General features: G+C 40.1%; 1 protein-coding gene and 1 long non-coding RNA gene across 2 annotated transcripts; both read right to left on the bottom strand.

Moving 5' to 3' along the window:
- Positions 1 to 26,514, bottom strand: sptlc2a (serine palmitoyltransferase, long chain base subunit 2a). Its single transcript, XM_083551075.1, has 12 exons — positions 26,141 to 26,514; positions 22,433 to 22,627; positions 22,033 to 22,187; positions 20,373 to 20,521; positions 19,936 to 20,060; positions 18,178 to 18,271; positions 14,919 to 15,024; positions 13,562 to 13,781; positions 13,343 to 13,469; positions 4,273 to 4,408; positions 3,857 to 3,986; positions 1 to 1,428 (listed from the first exon to the last, which is right to left on the bottom strand). The coding sequence occupies exons 1-12, from the start codon at positions 26,291 to 26,293 to the stop codon at positions 1,309 to 1,311; spliced, it is 1,710 nt and encodes a 569-aa protein (XP_083407201.1). The 5' UTR covers positions 26,294 to 26,514; the 3' UTR covers positions 1 to 1,308.
- Positions 5,002 to 13,321, bottom strand: LOC310731477. The gene is made up of 2 exons (XR_014535207.1): positions 8,595 to 13,321; positions 5,002 to 8,533 (listed from the first exon to the last, which is right to left on the bottom strand). It is a non-coding gene; the product is annotated as an uncharacterized lncRNA (long non-coding RNA).
- Positions 26,515 to 27,154: the final 640 nt, after the last annotated feature.

Below are 27,154 nucleotides of genomic sequence, written 5' to 3'. Positions count from 1 at the left end.
AATATTCTTCCTTTTATTAAGTAATGTGGCTTTATATCTTTGCAACAGTTATATAACTCCTATAAGCTCTCATGGTTTACAGTGAATCCTTTTAATTTACAGGGCGAATAAGAAAAAAAAAATCTGCAACAATTCCGAATAACAGAACGAGGACAGAGATAATGAGTGAGTACAGGACGAGGCACGAAAGCCACAGTGTGTTTATTCAGCACCTTTTTAATCAAAAAAAGAAGAGGAAAGAAAGAGATTTGGGAGTATATGGATGAAGATTTCTCATCAGTAGTATTCGCATTGAGAGCGTGCACACTGTGGGCTCACGTGCGCCCTTGTTTTGAGAAAGAACAAATTATTTATAATAAATAAATATGTACATGGATGTCGCAAGGAAAGCACATGAAGCAGGCGTTAAGACTGACACGTGACGCGAATCAGAATAGTAATCATAACAAACAATTGAAAAGAAAGAAAGAAGACATAAATTAAGACTTCAGGATAAACCCCCTGCATTTTTGTTAATTCATGAATTTCTTTTCTTACACAAACCTGTTACATGTTTCTTTGGAAGTTTGATCGAACATTTGCGTGTGTTTCTGGAACACTTAATTATTTATTTTTTTTACCCCTAAAGTGCAACTTGATGTTTTGAATTCTTAGAAAGAGCGAGTTGATCGATGTGGAAGAGCGGAACGTGGATTTTTTCCTCAAACAACACAAACACAGACGCTGTGAACGATATCTTGGGAGGGAGAAGAAAAAAAAAGAAAGAAAAAGAAAGAAAGGAACAAAAATTCCGATGCATTAGAGGAATGACAGACTCCAGACGGGGCAGGCGTTGCAGATCGCTAACGGTGCTACACAAAAAAAAAGAAAAAAAAAAAAAGAAGAAGAGTTGCTTTAACAAGCTAGCGTCTCTGGGACTGATCGTTTGTTCCCGCCGCCAGTGTGGTCCCACTTTATTAAAAAGAACAGTTCAAGGGTTACTGATACGTATGGATTTTGCGAGCACAATAAGCAGCCCAAAGCATCTCATGGTTTTTGAGGACAGACTGCAGCTTTTTTTTTTTGCCCTCAAATAAATGTCACAAGGAGATCCTGAATGTCAAAGTGATGGATGAGAACCGACATGGTGAGACAGACAGACAGAATGAATGAATGAAGGAGGGGAGTGTGATTAGGAGCTCCATGTGCTTAACAAAAAACAAACAAAAAAAAAACATTAAAAAAAAAAGAATTTATTTTGAAGTGGTTCAGTGAATCTTGTGGAAGGACAGAGAGCAGTGCAGGTTTTCCGTCGATGCTGGACGGAGATCAGTCTTCACACTCCTCGTACGTGGTCTCGTCATAAGGCCGGTCCAGGGACGGGAGGATTCTGTGGCGCGAGTATTTCACCTGCAGCAGGTCACCGACCTCGCTGATCGCGTTTAGGGCCTACACACACACACACACACACACACACACACACACACAAAAAACATTACCTCACAGTTTCACAGAAATTTACGTTTTTCAGTTACTTATAAAAAATACTTAAGTTCAACTGGAACTTTACAGACCCTGATGTTAATCCTTAGTACCGCCCCCTTTTGCCAAAACAGCAGTTCATCTTCTCCTCTAACATTTCACAAGATTGGAGAATACAGAAAGTGAGGGATCTCTGACGATTTCTCTTTGCACAATCTTTATAGATCATCCAGCGTCCTGGGTCCTTCTCTTATGCACTCTCCTCTTCAGCTCACCCTACAATTTTGTGTCTGCTGAACTGTTTTTGTCATTATCCTGCTTAAAGACCTGATGATGACCCATCTTCAGCTTTCTGACAGAGGTGGTCAGGTTTTAAATTAAAATATTCTGGTATATCAAAGAGTTCATGATGCCATGCACCCTAACAAGGTTCCCAGAGAAGAGAAACAGGTCCACAGCATTACAGATCCTCCACCATACTTCACATTGGGCATGAGGTACTTTTCCACATACTCATCTTTTGTTTGATGCCAGACCCAAAAGTTTGGACACACCTTCTCATTCAAAGAGTTTTCTTTATTTTCATGACTATGAAAATTGTAGAGTCACACTGAAGGCATCAAGGGCTATTTGACCAAGAAGGAGAGTGATTGGGTGCTGCGCCAGATGACCTGGCCTCCACAGTCACCGGACCTGAACCCAATCGAGATGGTTTAGGGGTGAGCTGGACCGCAGAGTGAAGGCAAAAGGGCCAACAAGTGCCAAGCATCTCTCTGGGAACTCCTTCAAGACTGTTGGAAGACCATTTCAGGTGACTACCTCTTGAAGCTCATCAAGAGAATGCCAAGAGTGTGCAAAGCAGTAATCAAAGCAAAAGGTGGCTACTTTGAAGAACCTAGAATATGACATTTTTCAGTTGTTTCACACTTTTTTATGTAGTATATAATTCCATATATAATTCCACATGTGTTAATTCATAGTTTTGATGCCTTCAGTGTGAATCTACAATTTTCATAGTCATGAAAATAAAGAAAACTCTTTGAATGAGAAGGTGTGTCCAAACTTTTGGTCTATACTGTGTGTGTGTGTATATATATATATATATATATATATATATATATATATATATATATATATATATAAACCATGCATGCAACATCTTCCACACACACACACACACACACACACACGGTCCAGGTTTAGCTTATTGTTATAAATCGCAGTAATTCTGTCTGTGAACGAGGCAGTGAAACTCGAGATGTTTTCCCGACCCTAAAGCCGTCCAAATCCTCCCAGAGTTCAAGCGACAGTGGCACATGGAGGCGTGTGAAGGACAGGAGGAAGCTCGGCTGTCACACGTTCAAGTTGTAAAAGCAACACAGACGTGATCGTGGCAAATGGCATTATATTAAAAACAAATAGACAAAAGGCAGAGAGCTTCATCGCATGCATGCCGATATCCTGATATTCCTGATGATGTAGGGAAAAAAAATAAGATAGACAAATCTCAGGGACATGATGAGCGGCGAGATCAAAGTCAGGCTTGTTTTCTAAGCACTGAGGAAGAGGAGGAGAGGTGGAGGGGTGCTTAAAAAAAAAAAAAATCAAGGGTCCTTGGGGGGGGTCAGATTAAGATGTTCTTTGATCTCCTGCCAGAGTTGCCCCCTGTGGCAGGCCCTTCTTATGTAAACCCCATCAACTCAGAGAGCCGAGAGAGAGAGAGAGAGTGAGAGAGAGAGAGAGAGAGAGAGAGAGGGCTGACACTGTCAATTAATTTATGGAGCGAGACACTTTGAAGACACAGCCTCGCATTCCTTTATCACTGTTTGCATTCGAACAAAGAAAAATACATTTTCAAGCTAGAGACAGTAAAGCACACACTGGGGCTTGAGCTCTTGTTATGAGACGCAGTGCCGTGTGTCTTTCAGGAATGCCAACCATTCTTTTCCTTATAGGGTAGTCACTGCTGGGCCCTTGAGCAAGGCCCTTAACCCTTGAATGAGATAATTGTAAGTTGTTCTCGATAGAGGCGTCTGCCAAACGCAGTACCCGACTTTACTGACACCCTTGTGGCTGAATGAATCTCCACAAAATCTAGTGGATTTCCCAGAAGAGTGGAGGTCATTATAACAGCAAATGAGGACTTAATGTGGAATGGGGTGTTCAGAAAGAACAATCTTATGGTCGGGTGTCTACAAACTTTTTGTATTTTTACATTTTTACATTTTTTCATTTCAACAAAATGATAGAAAATCATTCCACACGTTCGGACCAGTCAGAATAAATTCAACAGCTTTGTGGTGTAAAGCAGCCAGGAAACGCCAGTTCAGGATTGTTGTATGTGTGTGTGTGTGTGTGTGTGTGGGCGTGTGTAGGTGTGTATTGTGTTAATTACCATGTCCAGTGTTTCTTTGGTGTGAGCCGCGGACACGCAGAAGCGAGCTCTGGACTCGATGATGGGCGTGGCAGGGAAGCCTACGACAACTACACCGATGTTCCTCTTCAGCATCTCCCGACCAAATGCCCTGGACACACACACACACACACACACACACAAGGATCAGAGATGGCTGTCCTTTAAAATGGGATTTGATCCCCACCTAGGCAGTCTCTTTCCAAGTCGGGGCAACAAAATGCAAACAAGGATGTGTGTGTGTGTGTGTGTGTGTGTGTGTGTGCTAAACCCGACACAATATCTTATAACTGATTATATTATTATACACTCCATTATATTTATATTATTAGATATTCATAGAATGTTCTGCAATTAATCCGAGCACCACCATTTTCTCAGATTAAAGCGGTACGTACCCGATTTTGGCGGGCAAGTACAGCATCATGGGAACTACAGGTGAATCATTGTTGCCATAGATGATGAAGCCCATCTCCCTCAGCCTCCTACGGAAGTAGTTTGTGTTTTCCGCCAGCCGCTGGACACGATCCCGACCTGGAATTTATACAAATAAAAAAAAAAAGAACCAAAAAAACAAACAAAAAACAAACAAAAAAAGATGTTTCTCAAAAAAAAAAGGTTTTTTTGGACTTGGCGTCCATCTGCTTTTTCCACGGCCCTTTCATGCGATCAGACAATTATAAATTTACCAATCCACAGGACCCATTAGCGCAGTTAATAGGAAACCTGACCATCTGAGCTATAAAGTTTATCATCACACTGGAGCGAGAGCGAAGCATGCAGCCGGTCCTGAACCATTAAAGCGGGAATATTTTATACCTGCTGATTTTATAGGACTCCTTCAAAATTTCCCCTGTGAGGTCATCGAGCTACGGATGCTGCTTTCTGCTCTGTGTTTGCAGCATAAGGTTTTATCGTGCTCGAGCTCCGCGTAAGCCTGCGTGTTCTTGCCAGAGATGCTAATCAGCCCGGCTAAACACGACCTGCGCTGTGCGCTACAGAGGAGCTCAAACCGACATGTTGTAAACAAACCAACGTTTCGAAAAAATCTGCTCGGAGCAGGATCGAAGGAGAGGTCTCATTCGGAAAGAAGCACGCCTGCTCTTTGTTGTGTGTTTGCAAAAAGATTTTTGCTAGGAACCTGCTGCGTGATCTGTTTTGTAAGGGTTTGATCTTGCATTTCTGGAAAGCGGGTCAAGACTTTCCGTGCATGGCAAAGCGACGCCTTTCCTCTTTCGTGCCAATGTTTCTCGCCATGCGTCATTATGCCAAAGTTCGGACAGTGGAGGAGGTTAATTGGAAGTCAAGGAGTCAATAGAATGGCTAGATCACCTCGAAGACGATCTCAGAAGTCCGTGTGGTGACTGAGGCAAGTTACAGAACGGAAGTATCTGATGAGCGCTTGAGAAAGGAGACTTGACTCTCTGTGAAATCGGAGATCGTGTAACCTCAAGACTGGCTGATAACGAGTCATGACCTGGTCGTTCGCTTTGTGGTCATGAAATGTAGCGCCAGTGTACAAACACCTCCTCTGCCCTTACCTTTATCCCAGGGTATGTTTTTAAGAAACAAAGTCACAAAGTCGGTGCTCCCTGTGACTGTGCGTCCGGCCTTTGTAATGCCATCTGTCTTGAAACTTTTTGATATCATCACCTATTTACTTTATCTTCATGGTTTTTGAGTATCTACAGAAGGCTCAGGTATCTTTAGGCTGTTTCTGTGGATCATCAGCAGACTGAGAATTTCATTAAGATGGCCATCAGGATGTGCCAAAACAAAATAGGATCCCTGTTATCTCAGGAGCATGTGTAGCTCGACAGATACTTACAGTGAGATCAGTAAAAGATTTGACATCGTAGGGTCCAAAAAGCCTGATTGGGCAGCGGTTGAGATATCAAAAAGTTTCAAGACAGATGGCATTACAAAAGCTGGACGCACAGTCACAGGGAGCACCGACTTTCATAAGTCAGTGTGCAAAAAGACCGTCCTGTGTACATCGGTGGCTGTCGGGCTGGTGCTTTTCTGACCATGTGTGTCACCACGTCTGCGATTTCGTCATGGACAGCACATGATATCACTTCCGCACCCACCCTGTTTGCCAGATTTGGTTTCTGAAGACTCCGCCCTCTCGCCGCTCAAGGGTCGCTGTTTTGCTTGACATATTCCAGAAGTCGCATGATAGCTGGGAGCACGGTCTTGGTGTCCAAGGGGACTATTTTGAAGGTGAAAGTGTGTACTTATTTGTAAACAGAGCTCGTCTCGAAACTTTTTGATACCACCGCAATGGCTTAGGTCCTCAGTTGCCAGTCAGGTTTGCATTCAGGCATCCTTCAGTGAACAGCTAATAACCTCAGCTGGATGATGGAACTATAATAAAAGGACATTTGGTGTCACTCCGATTAGGATTTGTTCTCTTTTTAGTCTGGTTCCTATTGAAGGCTTTTTTCCTTCATATTATCTCAGAGTTTTTCCCTCACCACAGTCACCACCGTCTCGCTCGTAACTCATTCATTTTTCAAAATAAGTAATCTGTACTTCTTTGTGCAAAGCTATATTGTTAAAAGCGCTATACAAATACAATTTTATTGTCACCTTGTGCATGAGCATCAGCATTAGAAGAAACTCCTACTCAGTTTGTTACCAGAACAAATGGTTGCTACTTCCTGAGACCAAATTTCTCCAACCAGTCTTTGGCATTCAAGGAAGGATCGTCAAACAAGAACTAAAGCTTTCGGTAGGACGCTTGTCTCGAACAAATTCTTCCGTGATGCATCAGAAAGCAGGCCTTCTTTGAAAGCAGATCATGTGGTGGTCTCTTTTACAAATTCTTTCATTATAAATCACAAAGCGGTCGTTCCAAATTCATCTGCTCTGAACAAACTGTTGATATATCACAGGCTGGGTGTTTAGAGAACATTTCTGAAATGGGTAATCGCTCTCTGAATGATCGGGAAGTAAAAGTGGCTTCAAGTCAGACGCCGACTGGAATTCTGGGACATCACTAGTACTTGGTTTCAGAACCAAACCTAGAAAGGTGTGCAGAGAAACAACTGAGGAGTGTCCGTGCTCAGAAGTCAGAGTCAAGGCAGAGCTTGATGAATCCCGGCCATCTGCTCTGATTGAGATCAGAGATACATAGAAACCAGTAGCTATTAGCGCTAACAGCCACAGGTCAGGACGTGATTATGACCTTTTCTGTGTCCAGTTCCTATGAGAGCTCTTAATTAACGATGACATTTGGGCCAAAGAACGTCGATACCCAAACGGCATTACACCAAAAGAGCATCTGAAAGCAATACTGTTTTGAGAGGAACTTAAAACTGCTGCACTTCCAGTTCTTGAATGGGTGAGCAGGTCCTCCTGGGGTTGGGGGTTGGGGAAGGGGAGCAGGGGGTGCTTAGCGGGAAAAAGGCTCTGCAAAGTAAATCTTTCTGGGGTACCCTTTCAACAGCTAGAATCACAGTGCACACCCCCCAATAACTTCTTCCAGACAAGGGGCAACAGGATTTGAAGCGAGGGAAGGGCCGAGAGAGACCAAAAGAGCTTCCAGATGTGGGGGGCCGCTTCCCCCTGTATTTTATTTTTTTTTTCTCCCCAGTTCCTCTGCACTTCCTTTTCATCTAAAGGGGCGAAATAAGTACAAACATCCATGTGAAGTTCAGGGTCTCTGGAATAGGGCAAGAAGGCAAGGCTTTAGTGCAGCTTCCAGGCTTCTATTGAGTTATTATGTATTTTGAACCCGATGAGAGCGAACTGTTATCTCTATGGCAAAGCATTTCACCGGTGTACGACTCATTTGCAGCTCATCATGCGGAAGATTAACGAGCCTGCGCGGGACACCGGAGACGGTTCTATATAAAGCTTTGCGTAATCTAAGCTTGGCCTGGTTACACCACAGGGCCAGTTGCAGCAGCGGAGATTCGAGAGCAAACAGTAAGACGGATATGTGCCTCGTGTTCCCCCGCTGAAAGGCACGACAATAGGAGGCAAACACACCTCAAGCACCTGAAACACACGAGTTTACAACCTAAACTGGTCAGCATCTGACAGAGACGGATGAATGCTGTTTGTCAAGTCCGGTCAACACACACATATATACACACACTAGGGGTGTAACCTTACACATATTCATACCGAACCATTTCGGTACATGTTTTCCGGCACACGTGTACCAAATGCAGTCCTTGTTTTTACATGCGGAACTTAATTAAAATCCGAGTTCCCTCACAAACATATTAAGTAGTTTACCGTAAGTTTGTTTAGTCTCCGCCTCATGCTTTAAGCGCAGTGTCACCGTGGCTACCGGAAATCCCTGCCACTTCCTGTCATCGCCAACATTTTCACGAGAGTCTAGCGATATGAATTATTTCTTTTTTATGTCCATTTACTTCATTTAATTAGGGCCAATTTAATGGAGTACTCAATTTGATCAATATAATAAAACAACTTTCTTGCATTGATTTAATTTATGCTAGATATTGAAATTTTTATTTGAGCAAGCAGGTACTTTATTTAAAACTTATAAAAATGTAAACTGTTGATGTTCAAAAATGTTGATAATAATAGACAACGTTAATAAAACGACAAGCAATTTTGCATTTCGTCCCCCTAAATGTAGCGAAATTGAACCGAAGCGTAAATTTGTGTACCATTACAACCCTAAAACACACACACACACACACACACACACACACACACACACACACACACACACACACACACACACACACACACACAGGCTCCACAATGTCCCTCAGTTTCTCAATGGCTGATACCCAAGTGACCACTGATAAGAACTTTCCAGGATGTTGAGCACTTGAAATTGAAGAGTTAAAAAGCAAAATTTACCTTTAAAAACAGTAAAAAAAAACACCTAAATACAAATCTCACAAAAGGTCTAATGTCAAAAAATACAGCCTATGCTAGTAAACATTCTGTGCAACGTAGCTCAATTCACAATATATCAAGAAACCTGTGCCGTCGTATCCCACGGCCTACAGCGTTCTTTATCGATCCTCGTCTCCTCAATCCTGACCTTGTGCGTTATCGGACAGGTATCGGCGCGGCACCAAATACCAGCACATTTACTTGAAAGACTGAATCAAACGTCGACCGAGTGACCCGAAAATGACGTGCGCTCCTCTGAGCTTTGAGGCTGGCGCCCAAAACAAACCTGACACCTGAGTAACAGCGGGTTTAAGGACGCACGCAGAGACGCGAAAGCACATTTACAGCTGACGGCAAATTGACTCTGCGAATCTCGGGCCGCTTTGAAAGTGTTCTTCAACCAGGAGTGGAACATGACCTGCTGAGCAAAGGCGATCGGGACTCTTTTAAAGAGTGGACGCAGATCACAGGGCTGACAGAGAGGAATGCTGATTTGGGAATAATATAAAGGTTTCATAAAAATGTCTGGGAAAAATCATTCACTGCTTCGCAGGAAGATTCAAATCAGGGAAAAAAGCTTTACTGCTTTTCTGTGTGTAAAATTATAAAAAAAAAAAATTTAATCTGTATTATTGTTTTTTTTTTTCTGGTTAATTTGTTTAATTAATAATAAAAGATTACAAGCCAAATTAAAGACAAGGAATGTGAGAAAATTTTACATTTTAAAGCTTTAAATACACAATAAAAAAAAACTGCTTAAACAGTATAAATATTTTTAAACATCCATCCCAATGGTGTTCAATAGTAGAGATCTTCCACTCCAAACCATGTACACCATATCTTCATGTAGCTGGCTTTGTGCACAGGGGTAATGTCATGCTTGGACAGTTTTGGTTCTCCTAGATCAAGTGAAGTGAAAATTCACGTCCAAAATCTACACAACTGTGTGCCTCCAACATTCTGTGGTTCTAGAAGTCGTGTTTCCCGATACTTTTGCCCATATTATACAGGTTATACTCTAAAGAAGAAGAACTGTGCGTTCCCATGAGGCTATCTACCTCACTGACCTCTTCTTGATTAGTTTTCTTTAAACCGGCACCTCCTCCCGCCCAGATCACACACTCGGCCGATTGTTCTTCATGCCTCCCCGCGTAATCTTTCACAGATGCTCCGTGAGAAGTTAATCTGTAATGATGTCATTAGTTAATCTGCAACCGGCTCTCTTGCTGGTAACCTGCAACATCGCTGCGTTGTTTTTTTTTTTTTGCAGAATCTTTAAGAAAATCTTTTCCTAGGACGTTCTTTCGTTTCAGACATATTCTAAGACTTCTCTTTTTGGGTCTAACAACTCATTTTGAGCACATTTAACATTATTAGCTTTTTTTTTTTTTTAAAGCTATGTACTTTTTGAATTGGTTTTGATTTTAGACGATTCCTAAAGGTTTTAATATTGATATCTGGGAAGGAATCGTTGTATCCTGGTATCTGGATTTGTTTGAATTTTTGTGTATGGTTTATGTTGACGCCTAATTTTGCAGACGCCTTTATCCAGTGCGACTTACAGTTCACATTTGAGCGTTAAGGGGCCTTGCTCAAGGGCCCAACAGTGGCAGTGCTGCGATTTAATCTTGTGATTGAAAAAGTTCAATGCGATTCAACTTACACATTTTAAACCTATAGAAACCGATATATATGTAACGACTGCACCTAGACTAATTCTATACATGATTTAGAACTAGCCGTCCTGGACAAGACTGGGATTCCGCATCAATGGCATTAGAGTCTGCTCCCAGACGTCTAACTCTCCTCTCTTCTGCAGCTGCTTCTCAGAAAAATCCGTCAATCGGCAGGTGAATGACAAGAGGGGTTTCAGCACGATCCTCTCTCTGGATAGAACCCATAGAACAAAAGGGATTTTGTGGAACCAGCATGTGCATCGGAGACGGGAAAAGCCGTCTCGAGCCGGCCGACTTTCCTTCCTATTAGTCACAGTGAGCGCTACCGGGGTCTGACAAGCCTGGAGAGCCTGTTTCTTGTAGCTGCCGGCCGTGATTGAGTGGCGCAGCGGAAAAGCTGTTTCGGAGAGTCCAATCAAAGAGCAGGATCGGATCGGATCCGAGCTGCGTGTGAGTAATTGCTAACACATTTCTGGATTTAAACTTCGAGGGAAATATTTTACCTGGACGCCGCCTGTACATCTGTAAAAGCAATCAGTCTTATTTCATGAGCGATGAGAAATTAAACAAAAGAAAAAAAAAAAAAAAAAAAAAAACTCTACTCTCTTTGAAATACACGATTCTGATTCGGGTCCAAGCGTATGTGCGGCATCTTGAGCAAATAAACGTCTCGAGGGCTTTATTTGCATCGTAAAAACGAAACAGCCGTTAAAAGCGGTTCAAAAAGAATTGGAAATGTTGACAGTGCGTGCCGCTGAGTCAGACCTTTATCACGGGAGTGGTTCTGGTCCAAAAACAACAACAACAACAAAATCGGGTTGTTCTGTTCATTATTTCAAGATAAAAAAATTCTCTCATTTCTTCTTGAGATGTTTCATGCTGCAGCACCTGCTTTTCATGAGTCGAGTCTTTACAGTCTTAAAACTGTTTTCTAGCTACCAGTTTAGCGGCGCAAAAATCTCCATTCCCATTGGCCAGAAATTGCTACATCACATACTGTTTTTAGCTCGATCTTACGCTATATCGTTTCTATGGTAACAGCTCGTTTGCATGGACATGGGTGAAACAAACAAAAATAAAAAACAAAACAATTAGGAATAATTGACAACGTTTTCTGTAAGGGAAAGTTTGGAGAAGGAGTCTACAGTGTGAGTGATATATATATATATATATATATATATATATATATATATATTTAAGCTGGTAATGGAAAGACTGTTTAGAGAAAAGAAAAAATAATAAAGGTGCTTTATACGTGTCACATGGTACTTTACAGCAAAATGAAACTCTTTCTTCTCATATACAATGACTTTAGGAAGATGGGGTCAGAGCACAGGGTCAGCCATGATACAGCGCCCCTGGTATACAGAGGGTTAGGGCCTTGCTGAAGGGCCCCAAAAGTAGCAGCTTGGTGATACTGGGGCTTGAACCCCTGACTTTCCAATCAGTAAACCAGAGCCTTAACCACCGAGCTGCCACTTCCCCTATAGCAGCTACAATGTAAGAGATGTAAATAAACCACTTTGGGGCCACGACGGTGATTCCGCTTTATCGCACCGGTCAGTCGCTGACTTTCCTATAACATCGCAAAGCAGTGTCTTACTCTTACCCCCATCAAACAGGTTTTGCATTGTTCTCGAAACATTCCATTATCCATTACGATGGAGTCCATTTGCAGAAAAGTGAGAACACTGCGTACAATTCATCACTGGCTCCCTGTTTCCCGCACAATGGATTACCAAAAAAGACCTGTGTGTGTGTGTGTGTGTGTGTGTGTGTGTGTGTGTGTGTGTGTGTGTGTGTTTTCACACACCAAAGCTGCAGATAGGAACTGATCCAAGATGTGGAAACAATCATAACAAAGCTCTGTGTGTGTGTGTGCAGCGATGTGGAAACACTGGTACCACTCCAGGTAAACAGCTTTTACTGGACGAAGAAAAGAAAACTTGTCTACTCTTCAAAAACAAAAAGTCCAACATGTTTCCTATTATGATATGGTTAATACTTTTTCTTACGTATGCCAGGACGTCATTAAGTATGCGATGTGAAAAAACGTGATAATCGATGTACATTGGGTCCAGCAATTGGTAAATGCTGCCCCCTAGTGGCAAACAATGTTAGGCACACATCTGAAGAGTGCAAAAGTATTAAGGATGTTTTTAAAAAAAATGTTTTGAGGTGTAAATACTTTCTTTTTTCAGACTAGACAAAAAAGGCATGATTGAGATGGTTTGGTCGTGCGCAGAGGACGGGGTTCGTACACGTTGTTGATTTCAAAATGACACGCTTTTTTTTTTTTTTTTTTACAGACGATTTTTAAGAGCACATAAATCATCCAAAATAATGATATTAAATTATCGGTAGAAGAACGCTGAGAATGGAGGAAAAGTTTAAGGCCAGGATGGATTGATGGATGTGGTGATGGAAGACAGGCAGGTTTAAAAGTGGTAGATGTAGAGGGAGCAGTCGAAAGAAGAAGAAATACTTAATTTCTCCAGTAAACGAACTTCCATGTAGGATTTGAGAGGAAAAATAAATTCCTGTCAGCGACCATAAGATGGCGTGATGAAGAATCCCAATAACCACCTTGAAGAAGATAATTTTCCTGCAAACGAACGTTGAAGCCATATATTAATCTTAACCCAGAGATCTTGGACTAGAGAGTTCTCCGATAAAAAAAAAAAAAAGGTCACGCCATCGACATTTTTCTGTAAATCATTTTCAGTGATACTATAAAAACGAGTGCATGTAACTGTACGCAGCAGGGATTCACACACCTGCTGTCGGGGCTGAGCAGAACTGAGAATGCATCTTTTGGTGGTTTCAAATCTCAAACAAAACAACCGAGATTTTAGGATGTGAACAAAAAAAAACCATCTCGTATGTCAAGAAAACGAGAAGTTACCTATCGTGCTCCCGTCTTCTCCCATAATACACTTCATAGAAGTTATAATTTGCTCCACAACGGGAGGCGACATGGAGGTGGCGTACACGGCACTGTGAGAATGCGAGCGCAGGTAATCTATCAGCTCCTATACAAAACCAAAGAGAAAAATAGTCAGGGAATATTCTGACCACTACGCCGACCTCCACACAAACCCCAATAAACCCGGTCGCTCCGCACCTTTCTCCCGCCGATGTAGCCCCCCGCCGCGCCGAAGCTCTTGGTAAACGTTCCCATCATGATGTCCACGTCCGTGGGGTCGAGGTCGAAGTAGTCGACCACGCCCCTTCCCCGGGAACCCAGAGCGCCGATGCTATGAGCCTCGTCCAGGTACAGGTAGGCTTTATACTTCTTCTTCAGGGCGATGACCTCCGGCAGGCGCACGATCGAACCCTCCATGCTGTGGAAAAGCGGAGGAGTCAGCTTTACACCAAATAAACAAATGTTTTACCTCACATTTGTGAAAAAATGTGTTTTATATACATAAACAAAAATATAAATAAATAAATAAAAATGTTCTGGAGAGTACTGGAACTCTGGATCTCATTAAAAGGTTCTTGCTGGGAATGCAAAGAAGAAACCTGTTCTGGAACTATGTACAGTAGATTTCATTTTTGTGTCTGGATCCTGATAGTTCTTGCTCCTTAGTGTCCTGGAGTACAGGAACTCATTTAGATCACAACAAATAAGGATCAGGACTGATTTGTATTGTAAGTTAGGAACCTGTCCTGGAACTATGTAGTTCCCATTGTTTAGAACACTGAAACTGGTAGTTCCTGCTCTTTTGTGTACTGAAACTTTATAGCTGAATTAAGGATTCTGATTGTAATGGGAATTCCAGGAAGAAACCTGATCGAACTGTTTAGCTCTCCATCTTTAGAGAATTATTTTAGGTGACACAACTAAAGGTTCTGAGAGTGTTCAGAATGCTCCTGAGGAACCATGAACATCCTGATTCTGGAGGAAAGCAGAACCTTTTTATTTCATGAATGATTTCAATTGTGCAGGAAGTGAAAAGAAGGAACTAGTTCAGGAACAAAACTCTTTAGTAGGGGTTGAACGATTTATTGTTTTTGCCAATTAAATGGTACGATAGTCGATTACTGGGACTATCTGCAAAAATCCATACTGATCGTTTTTCCAGGTTTCGTCTGAGGCCGAGGTGAGCGATGATTATACATTACACGAGAGCGGCCTCTAGAGGTAAATCTGTGATACTGTGCAGACTGTGAGAGTGCTATATTATATATATCAATTATAATTATATTTATCAATATAATACATTAATTTATTTCATTGAGCACATTTTCATGGTTCAGTACTGTTCATTTTCAAGTACGATTTAACTATCAGTATCGGTAAAATCGATCGAACTCTACTCTTTAGAGTTTGTCAAAAAGTTCGCAAACTTCAGTAAAAACATGTCTCATGTATTCCCTCAGAAAAATCTCATTTTTAACTTTTGTGGATGTTTTGTTTGTTAAGAAATTGGTTCTGTGATGTCATTACAGATCAGGAGATTATAAAACTTGTATACCTGTAGATCCCTTCCACCAGAATGAGGATCTTCTTCCAGGGTCGATGGGTTCTGGGCTGGCCGTGCACTATAGCGTCTCTGAGCAGCTTCTCCAGGCTCTGCATGTCTGAGACGAGAATCGAGACACCAATAATAATCACTCAAATATTCAGAAATTCCTGAAACAGTAACCATCAGTAAATATTTAGCAAGCTCATGAATGATCCTCTGACCTGAGACAGCCTCGAGCCTGGCTGCAGATAACTCCGGCAATTACAGGCTACACTGGGGTTTATATTACTTAAAAATTAGCAGAAATTACGACACAGAAAATATACAGATTTATGCACTGTGCGGCAGATGTGGACCAGATGTTCGCCATATATTTAAGGGCATTTCTGGTTCCAACAGAAAACCAACATGCATTTATTGCTTCACAAACACACTTAAAAAGGGTACGATTTGGATCATTAACATACACTTCCTCTTTACAATGATCAACGTCTTTAGGTACATGTTCCTCCTACAAATATACACAATATAGACGAAAGTTTGTGGACACCTGAACATTAGATTGATATGTGCTTCTTTTCGAACATCCCATTTCACATGTAGTTTATATGTGCGGTTATAGAACCTCCACTCATCTGGGAAGATGTTCCACTAGATTTTGTGGAGATTTGTGCTCATTCAGTTACAAGCGTGTTAATAAAGTCAGGTACTAATCGAGGTTGGGTTGAAGTCAGTTTTATAGCAAGAGATTTTCTACTCCAACCTATGTAAAGCAGATCTTCATGGAGCTGGCTTTGTGCACAAGGGGCATTATCATGCTGGAACAGGTTTGGGTCTCCTAGTTCAAGTAAAGTAAAAATTTCATGCAACAGCATCCAAAGACGACCTATAAAATTGTGTGCCTCCATCTTTGAGGTAAAAGTTTGGGGATGCCCCTATAAAATTCACAGTTATACCAAGGATTCCTCAAGGCTCAATTCTAGGTCCTTTTTTGATTGTTTTTTATTTTATTTTACATTTTGTTTATATCATGTGTCAATTCAGACATAAAATCATTATAGTGTTTTGTGCAGTTGGATATTTTCCTTGAGCAAAAGAAAGGTCCGTAATACAGTTTTTCAATTCCAAAATTTGGCTTCTTGTAATATAGAAATATAAAAATAATACTTGACTGACTAACTGTATTTCACTTCTGAATGCATTCAGCTCCAGCTCTCTTTCATTCAGAGAGGTTAAGATTAATCTGTGAGAACTCCATCACCCCCTTTGCAAATCTTGGCCCAGAATCAGATGTTTCCTTTCACGTAAAAGACCTTCACTTGTATTCTGCCTGTCTTGGATTTATTTCCTCTACCAGCCAAACTTCTTCCACATTAACCCTCAGTTTTAACTGCAAACTTCCTTCTTTTCAGTAAAACGACTTACATTTCAGTCTTTTTATTATTGTTATTACTATTATTATATTTAATGTAGATAAAAAAAAACATTTGGAGAGGAACACGTGCTGAATCAGGAACTATAACAGGAACTGTTGTCACCTATCTGTAACTATAAACAGATAAAAAGTGCACTGTGCCATTAATGCAAGAAACTCTTCCATGTTTAATACAGAAGAAACATTCGTCCAGCTGCTGATAAGCGCACCTGAGTGTCACATCTAACAAACCCGCCAAAGTGAATCCTCGTCATTACAGCATTGGGGTCCAGAAGAATTAAAGTCATGAAGCGAATCACACTTTCTTGTCAAGATTCTCGTTCTTTTTGACATCTTGTTTATAACTTAATGCGACTAAAAACTAATCAGGAGCAGGATGACTTCTCAAGTGACAAACCTCTTGTTCACGGCCTCGAACAGTAACTATAAAGACGGACATGAAACTTTTCAGAAAAACAAACCCGCCAATGCTACTTGTGAAGCTGAAGCCAAGCCAAAATAATAAATATGGCTGTGTGTTTCATCGTCATTAAATTGGGTGGATGTCCTTTTGTGTACTTTGGAGCTTGTCCAAGGAAACTATCTGTAGGCCGTCTATGAGTAAAAGATGTGTGTGTGTGTGTGTGTGTGTGTGTGTGTGTGTGTGTGTGTGTGTGTGTACGAGTGTGTGTGTGTGTGTGTGTGTGTGTGTGTATACACGAGTGTGTGGTAAAATGCACTACAGAAATCAATAATTAACCCGAATGCTCAGCTTCATGTTAAAAAAAGTCAGTGAAAGAACTGATTTAGTATTTTGACCTTCAGTCAGGGAAATGCGGCTACACAAAGAGCGATCACTTTTTATTTGCTCAATCGGGAATCTAATGTACTTCTAAGATTCGTTCATTTTCCAATAAGCGGAGAGACGGAGTAACGGAAAAGTGGCTTTTTTTTTTTGCATTATGGCATGCGCCATTATTAAGCTCAAAATAAAATGTTTATTTACATGGATCTGTGAGAATTTTTCATACAAAACACAAAAGAAAGCGAAATAATTTTTTTATTTAGATTAGATTCGATTTCCACTTTGTTGTCCTTGTATCGTAACCTGTGACAATCTAATCTAAATGAAAAAAAAAAATTATTTAGTGTTCCTTTTGATCGTTGTTTAAAATGGGATGAAATTACTAAACTAGAAAGTGCTTCTATTCATTAGAGTTGATCTTGGGATTATATTCAGTTTCATTTGTATAGCGCTTTTAACAATTAACATTGTCCCAAAGGAAACAAATCCTCATCTGGGTTGCACAAAATGTCCATTCATTATAGTTCCATAATTGTTGAGGTGTACTGTTCAGTGAACTGTTCATTAATAGGTGCTTGAATTCTTAACTCTTCATGCGATTTGCGAGTTACATTTCAGTGCTTTTTACAACAAATAGAAACAAATCTGTGAAAAACTACAGCTGAAATCAGGGATTCAGGAATCTGATCTGGCAACCGAGCAGCCAGTTACATTGCTGAGCTTTTGTAGGATACTTTCATACAAAGACCTTAATATTTTGTTAAAAAAAAAAAAAGATTAATAGAGTAAATAAAATAAAATTTCCCCAAATTTCAACACAATGTAGTGCAACCTTATTTGTTGATTTTTTTACATTTTTGTCACATGACACAACCAGTCACTACCAACCAGACCTGCTATACCCCCCCCCCTCACAACCATTTGTTCTCATTGGTTTCGAATTCCACCAGGTACAAAACAGGTCCAGACGTGGGAAATAAAAACAGTCTGTAGCTTTTTCATTTCTGCTACTCTGTTCTGGAAAACAAAGTGAACTTGCTCATACTCACTGTTGTGCTTGAAAACCCGGATGGTGGAGCCAGATAAGCGCGCTCCCAACACGAGAGAGGCGTGGTTCAGTTCGTCGCTCAGGATCAGACACCCCTGCACAAGTGACCACACACAAAAGAAAAACACAATATCAGATGGGAGGGTCGGAATGAATGAGCGGCTCAGGTGACGCAACAGACTGGTTTGTATACCGCATGCAGCCACGTGGGCGTGACACTCAACCGAAAGTTTTGTTTTTGTCCCCATAATTGCGCAAAAAACCCCAAACGTTTGTCTTTGCAACAAGAGAAACTACGAGGTACATGTTGCGTCAGAGTGTGTGTGATAAAACAGGAAGTTTCACTGATTTTTCAATCTTGTCTTTGATAAATTGCACTGGATTATAAGATTTTCAAGCCATTTTCAGTACATAAGTACTGTATGTCTAATCACTGGGTTTCAGAACCTCCTCATCACCGAGTCAAGTTTTAGAATTTAAGACGTTTATAATACCATTAAGGATGATCATTTCTTTTTTCAAGCCAAGTATCACTAAACTTGCACTTTTCCCCATAGCTGAACACCAAACTCCGTTTTACGTCTGTGGTACAGTCGAAGAGAGATTACAATAAGAGAAAGCTGATTGGCTGGTGCATGTTGGTCGCCAACCAAGTGCTGCATAAGCATTTCACTGAGCTTAAGATGTACACGTTACATGAACATCCCAAAATTAAAAGCTGTTTAAAATTAAGCCTTTTTTTTTTTTTTTATAGAACTATTTTAGGGCCCACAATTGAGATTTTTACATTTTTAGACTTTTTTAAGACCCTGCGGAAATCCTGCATTTTATTGATAAACTGAACATTTTCGACACACTTGTGAACGAATATTCATTAAACAAACAACGAAAGGTTCCTACGATTTCTCCAAGCTGCTGCTTCTGGGTCTTTGAGCAACCCCTCAACTGCTCAGTGCATAATGAGTTCATTGTAAGTGGCTCTGGATAAGGACACCAGCAGAACGCTTCAATGGAAGGCCAGGATGATGTTTCAGAGTTTTTACTACAGGATGCGTAGAAAAAAGATGTGTTCAGATGTGCACGTAAAAGGAATAAGAGACGTCCATGGAGCAGCCTGGAGTGGAAGGAACGACCATTTGGTTATCAGTGGAGGGGAAAAAAAACAACTCTACTGTTGAAGTAAAAAACATTTACTTCAACAGTAGCGAGTAGCTAACTTCTCCAAAAGTTTCAACGTTTTATGCTAGCTCAATAGTTACTCGGGTCAATGATATTCTTACAATGACACCCAAATCTAGAGTCTCTGCTGAGCGTGGACCAGGACGTCTTTGTATGTTGTGGTATTTCATTTTCCGGACTAGTAGATCCAAACCCGTTCCAGTATGACAATGCCATCTGCTTTACATGGACTGAAGATCTGAGCTAGAGCTCTGACACTATTGAACACCTTTGAGATGGATGTAAACGCTGACTGAACCTCAGGCCTCCTCACCTCACCTACATCAGTACCTGACTTTACGAACACCCTTATGTCTGATTACATCTCACACAAATCTCCACAAAATCTGGTGGAACATCTTCCCAGAAGAGTGGAGGTTATAATAACAGGAAATAAGGACTGAATGTGGAATGGGATGTTCGTAAAAGAACCACTAATTCGCTGATGTCTACAAACTATTGTCCATATCGTGTATATATACTCCATACAGATTCATATTAGGCGATTAAGAGTATTTAAGGACTGATGTAAAACCCGTACCTTGCCAGCCAGAGCTGGAATGTTCATAGAGTTGGTTGCGAAACCCATCCCAAACGCCATGGCCGACTCCACGCCCAGGAACCTAGCGGCCAGCTTCTCCAGTTCCTCATGTCTTTCTAGGTTACCTAAACAAAAACATGGTGCACTCAGCCAAGATAAACCACAAGACCACTTCCTGTAGTGTAAACACCTAACACAGAGTGTGTGTGTGTGTGTGTGTGTGTGTGTGTGTGTGTGTGTGTGTGTGTGTGTGTGTGTGTGTGTGTGTGTGTGTGTGTGTGTGTGTCTGTGTGTGTGTGTGTCTGTGTGTGTGTGTGTGTTTCTCTCAACCAGCAGCCCACAGCAGCACTTTATAAAGCGAATCACTTCAGCATGCTGCGATAAATCTCCTGTAAAAATCTCCGATATAGTGTGTTAAGTGCGGAATGAACACACACCCATCTCCTGCCTGGTGCTGCTCACGCCGACTCCGTGTTTCAGAGTGACTTCGGCCGCGGCATTAGCGCACGAGCCCTTGTTCTCGGCGAAGCCCAGGTAATTATACGAGCCCATGTTGATCACGTCTTTCACCACTCGGCCCGTGTAGCTGTGAGAAAAAAATCCCTGCATTATAAAGATCAAATTGCGAACGTGCACACACACACACACACACACACACACACACAAACACACACACAAACACAAGCTTGGGTAAACGTCTGAGATTTCAGCATGGAGGCTGAAAGCGACCTTGAGCTGCCTGTGTGTTTGCTTAATGGTTTATAACAAAGACTGAAACAAATAAGGCCTTTTGACAAAGCGGGACAGAACTACAGTACTACAGTGCTACAGTACTACAGTGCTACAGTGCTACAGCGCGCGTTACCGGGTGTAAGGGTGCAGTTTGTAAAGAAATTAATACACTGTGTATTTACAGTTGTGATTTTTTTACAATGGAATTAAAGCACAGTGCCAATACTTATATTTACTATAATATACATAATACTTAAATATAATAATACTATAATTCTGTGCTATACAAAATATACATTATAACATGTACGTTTGCTAATCTGCCAACTAAACAACAAGGATCATTTAACTTTTCTTCAATTCGTTTACTTTTTTAAAACGTGGAAAAATATTTTACAAAAAAAAAAAAAATAAAAAATCTACATTTCTCTTTCTTCTTTTTAATTCTTTTTTAATATTACAAGGTTACAATTTTCTAAAAAATTTGATGACCACAACTGATTTCAAATGATTTGATATTCATAATATATTTAATTTTAATTTAATAAAATATCTATTTTAATTATTAATTTACTGTTAATTTTTTTTTTATTTGCATGCGTGCACTCGGTTACTGTCGGTTTACTGTTTACAATCTGTAAAATTTTTTTTTTTTTTTTTTTTTTTTTTTTAGACATTGTGGTATGTTTCAGTTTTAATTCTAGCAATAAAAAAAATGAACAGTTCATTTTTCGTAAATTTTTTGACTTTATTTAAAACGGTGGAAAAATTTTTTTTATTATATTTTTTAAAACTAAAAAAAGATATATTTTTTTTAAACCTTTTAATTGCTTTTTAATATTACACGGTTATACTGTTGTTAAAAATGATTTGATGACCACAACTGATGTCAAATGATTTTATATTAATAATATTTAAAAAAATAAATTTATCGATTAATTATATTACAATTATTAATTTACTCTTACATTTTTTATATATATATATATATATATATATATATATATATATATATATATATATATATATATATATATATATATATATATATATACATACATATATATATATATGAGATAGCCTTCATTTGAGTGGGGGCAGAGCTTATTTCTGACCCAGTAAAGACTAGATTTATTTTTAATAAACTAAAATATTATATACATATAAAAAGCTCAACTTTTCTGGGTCAGAACTAAGCTCCGCCTCTCACTTGAAATAAAGTCTCACCAAGCCGACTCCCCGAGGCTTACTCTGACTCGAAGTAGGAACAGAACCTATGTGAGGATAAATTGTTTATGTTTGCACTCGTTTTGCGGTTCGAAGCAGTAGATCGCTCTTAAAAAAAAAAAAAAAAAAAAAGCTCACCTGAAAGTCCAGTTGAAGTCATGTGACACTCGCTCCACAAGGTCCATCTTGTCTCCAGGCACGCTGCATATGGGCCTGTTCCAACTGTCCCGAATCCTCATGTACAAATTCCGGGTGTAGAAATTCTCAAAATCTTGATAAAGCGGAACAAAATCCTTAAAAGGAAAAAAAAAAAACAAGCAGGTGAAAAAATGCTCTAGTAGAAACACACGTGTGGTGCAACGTGTAACACGTGGCACGTTTTGGAAATCAAAGAGAACGACTTCGAAAGGTCTGATTTATAAATCTAACAACTTTATACAGCTAGCTTTATTTCGCTAACCTGATTTAAGTGAAAAAAAAAATAAAATAACAATAAATGTTGATTGTAAAACTGCATAACGTCAGAATCACTCGTTACCTTCTGCTCCTCTCGTTCTCTAGCGATGTGGCATTTTTCAATCTTCCACTGACGGAGAAAATCTCTCAGGTAGCCGAAGATAGTGAGAATGCCGTAACCCATGTACGTAAGCACGGCCACCAGCATCGGGGTCTCCTCGTACAACTCGTCAAACGGCTTACTGTAGAAGCCGCCATTACACTCCCCCTGCTGGAGCTGTGAGGAAAAGGTCAAACAAAGTTACTTAGACAAAAAAGGATTCGCTTAAACAAAAAAAAAAAAAGCTTTACTTAGGCAAACAGATTCACTCAAAAACATTTTTTCAAACAGAACGATTCATTTAGTAGAAAAGATTTGCTTAGACAAAAAGATTCATTTAAACAAAAAGATTAGAATAAACAAAAAGATTTGCTTAAGCGCAAAAAAAAAAAATTGGTTAGAAATAAAGATTCAGAATAAGAATAAAAGTCATTACAGTCCAGTCGGATGTTTGTGATGATTTGCGTGAGTCTGCACTCTGTCGAATTCTTCACGTCTCCGTCACCAAGCTCAGGATTAGCATTAAATGTCCCACACATACAGCCAGGTGCTGATCTCCTGGACTCGCTGCACTACTTTAACCCTCACCTGTGAGCGGTGTTTAACTGGACTGGTGTCAGAAACCCGAAACAACGATGCACTTTCCAGCTCTCTCTTATCCAGTCAAGAATATAAAACCGCACAAAAAAACATATGTTTAATTACAATTCTAGTAATAATAAATGATAAAGACTAAAAACAGCTGATTTACTATTCAAATATTTACATACATTGGCCTTATTTTATTAGGATTTTAGTGTATATGATGCCTACAGTATCTTTTGCCAGAGTATTTAACATCAAGAGTATTTGATCGTACAGAGTATTTACCGCCCAAAGTATTTAACCACCCAGAGTAATAAACTGTCCAGAGTATTTACAGTCCAGAGTATTTATAGTCCAAAGTATTTAACCATCCAGAGTCTTTGAACGTCCTAAGTATTTACCATCCAAAGTATTTGAAGATCCAGAGTATTGACAGTCCAGTGTTTGAATGTCCAGTGTATTTACCGCCCAAAGTATTTAACCACCCAGAGTAATAAACCGTCCAGAGTATTTGAACGTCCAAAGTATTTAAACGTCCAGAGTATTTGGATGTCCAGGGTATTTACCATTTAAAGTATTTGGACGTCCAGAGTATTTAACATCAAAAGTATTTGAATATCTATAGTATTTACTGTCCAAAGTATTTGAACATCCAGAGTATTTACAGTCCAGTGTTTAAATGCCCAGAGTATTTAAATGTCCAGAGTATTTAACCCTCCGGAGTATTTACAGTCGAGAGTATTAGAACGTCAAAAGTATTTAAAAGTCCAAAGTATTTACAGTCAAGAGTATTTGAACGTCCAGAGTATAACAGGATCATTTACAGTTTTTATTGCCTACAGTAATTTTTTTTTTTTTTTATGTTCTTTTTTGCCACATTACTCATCTCGTTTCCCCCCTGATAAATTTACCTGCTGTCACGTGTGAAATCACGGGATATGCACTGTTCAGTGATCTTTCACGTAAGCCCATGTGAAATGAGTTACTGTACCGTAGTCTACTGTGTGTCATACCAATGTACACAAGTTACCTGGAGGACTAACAATCCAAAGCTTATGTGACTTACACACATCACTGAATCCACACATCGAGAAACCAGGGAAATGTGATCGAGTACGGAGACTCGATATCGGATCAGTACTACTTCAAACAGAGTCGGTATCGGATCAGACAGAAAATCAGTATCGAATCAGTACAGTCTATTAACAGGTACTTGATATCGCATCAGTACACCCTTTAGACTAAACCTCAGTATCGCATCAGTACACCCTTTAGACTGAACCTCAGTATCGGATCAGTACACCCTTTAGACTGAACCTCAGTATCGGATCAGTACACCCTTTAGACTGATCCTCAGTATCGGATCAGTACACCCTTTAGACTGATCCTCAGTATCGGATCAGTACACCCTTTAGACTGATCCTCAGTATCGGATCAGTACACCCTTTAGACTGATCCTCAGTATCGGATCAGTACACCCTTTAGACTGAACCTCAGTATCGCATCAGTAGACCCTTTAGACTGAACCTCAGTATCGGATCAGTACACCCTTTAGACTGAACCTCAGTATCGGATCAGTACACCCTTTAGACTGATCCTCAGTATCGGATCAGTACACCCTTTAGACTGATCCTCAGTATCGGATCAGTACACCCTTTGGACTGATCCTCAGTATCGGATCAGTACACCCTTTAGACTGATCCTCAGTATCGGATCAGTACACCCTTTAGACTGATCCTCAGTATCGGATCAGTACACCCTTTAGACTGATCCTCAGTATCGGATCAGAACACCCTTTAGACTAATCCTCAGTATCGGATCAGAACACCCTTTAGACTAATCCTCAGTATCGGATCAGAACACCCTTTAGACTAATCCTCAGTATCGGATCAGTACACCCTTTAGACTGATCCTCAGTATCGGATCAGTACACCCTTTAGACTAATCCTCAGAATCAAATCAGGACACCCTTTAGACTAATCCTCAGTATCGGATTAGTACACCCTTTAGACTAATCCTCAGTATCGGAATAGAACACCCTTTAGACTGATCCTCAGTATCGGATCAGAACACCCTTTAGACTAATCCTCAGTATCGGATCAGAACACCCTTTAGACTAATCCTCAGAATCAAATCAGAACACCCTTTAGACTAATCCTCAGTATCGGATTAGTACACCCTTTAGACTAATCCTCAGTATCGGAATAGAACACCCTTTAGACTGATCCTCAGTATCGGATCAGTACACCCTTTAGACTGATCCTCAGTATCGGATCAGTACACCCTTTAGACTAATCCTCAGAATCAAATCAGGACACCCTTTAGACTAATCCTCAGTATCGGATTAGTACACCCTTTAGACTGATCCTCAGTATCGGAATAGAACACCCTTTAGACTGATCCTCAGTATCGGATCAGAACACCCTTTAGACTAATCCTCAGTATCGGATCAGAACACCCTTTAGACTAATCCTCAGAATCAAATCAGAACACCCTTTAGACTAATCCTCAGTATCGGATTAGTACACCCTTTAGACTAATCCTCAGTATCGGAATAGAACACCCTTTAGACTGATCCTCAGTATCGGATCAGAACACCCTTTAGACTGAACCTCAGTATCGGATTAGTACACCCTTTAGACTAATCCTCAGTATCGGAATAGAACACCCTTTAGACTGATCCTCAGTATCGGATCAGAACACCCTTTAGACTAATCCTCAGTATCGGAATAGAACACCCTTTAGACTGATCCTCAGTATCGAATCAGAACACCCTTCAGACTGAACCTCAGTATCGGATTAGTACACCCTTTAGACTGAACCTCGGGATTGGATTAGTACAACTTTTATCAGTCAGGGTTGTTTGAAGAGATGGGCTGAACGCTGGCTTGTCGAGCTTGATAAACGCGTTTCAGATGAAGTGATAAAAAAAAAAAAATAAATCCCAGAGGTAAATAAACATCTACAAGGCTGAGCTTTGGGTTGAACTTTCTGATCTGAATTGAAGTGTTGAACTTTTCCATCAGGCGGCTCCTGAATGTCTCAGGCGCCCATGTGGAGGTGTAGAAAAGTGTATAAACGGGTGGTGTCGAGGCCACAGCTCACCTTCTCGTCGTGTTTGTAGAAGGATCTCTGCTTTTCCTGGTGACAGCGCTGCTGATCCTTTAGTGCGCTACTTCTTCCCGGTTTCACGCCGTTCACCGCCCGGTGCTGACACACGTCCCCGTTCGCCTCCTTGTTCACCGCGCTCTCGGTCATACTTCCCTACACAGGACGCATCAATAAATGTCGAAATTAAAAAAAATGAAAATAAACGCGCACAAGATCAACACTCGGAAAATCCACTACCACCGAGGAGGAACCTGAAATTCCAGCCTCCGCATACCGGAAGTCGACGCCTATGGCAACCATCAGATTCAACCAAACAGAAGCGCAGGTTTAGCGCGGTGGGCGTGGCCAGTGTGTCAAATTCAACAGGCCGCCCGAGCGCTGGGGGCGGGGCTTAAGTAGGCGCGTGATGAACGCGAGTAACCTCAACAGCGCTTCCGGAACATGATGTAGGGCCGTAACGCGCTCGCCTAACGACCGGAAGCGGAGCTGCAAGACTACGGTTGTCATGGAAACGTCAGTAAACAGTAGTAAAATAAAAAAAAATTATATGGGATAAACGCTTCTTTTATTGTAATATGAAAAATATTTTGATGTATATATTATTTAGATTTATATTTATTAGATGTTGGTATATTTATTGTTTTATTATATTTTATATATTACATTACATTACATTACATTACATGACATTATATTATATTATTATAGTCGAAGTTGTCATAAACAGTCAGGTTACAGTAAGGCAAAGTAAAAATGAATAATTATGAAAAAAGATGTAATGTGTTTTACAAAGAATACAATGGTAAATAAAATTAAATAATAATATTAAAGTTTTTTTCCTAACGTTGCATTATTATTATTATTATTATTATTACTATTATTACTATTATTATTATTATATACTACCAATTCTAAATAATGATGTAACATAATAAAAACGCAGATTTCCAGGAAATACTTTCCATTTTAAAAAGAAAAAAAAGAGGAAACTATTAATTTAATAGTATT

Source organism: Silurus aristotelis, assembly GCF_946808225.1.
Source record: "Silurus aristotelis genome assembly, chromosome: 9".
NCBI lineage: Eukaryota > Metazoa > Chordata > Actinopteri > Siluriformes > Siluridae > Silurus > Silurus aristotelis.
The sequence above is the reverse complement of the archived record's forward strand: the minus strand, read 5'-3'. Positions and strand labels throughout refer to the sequence as shown.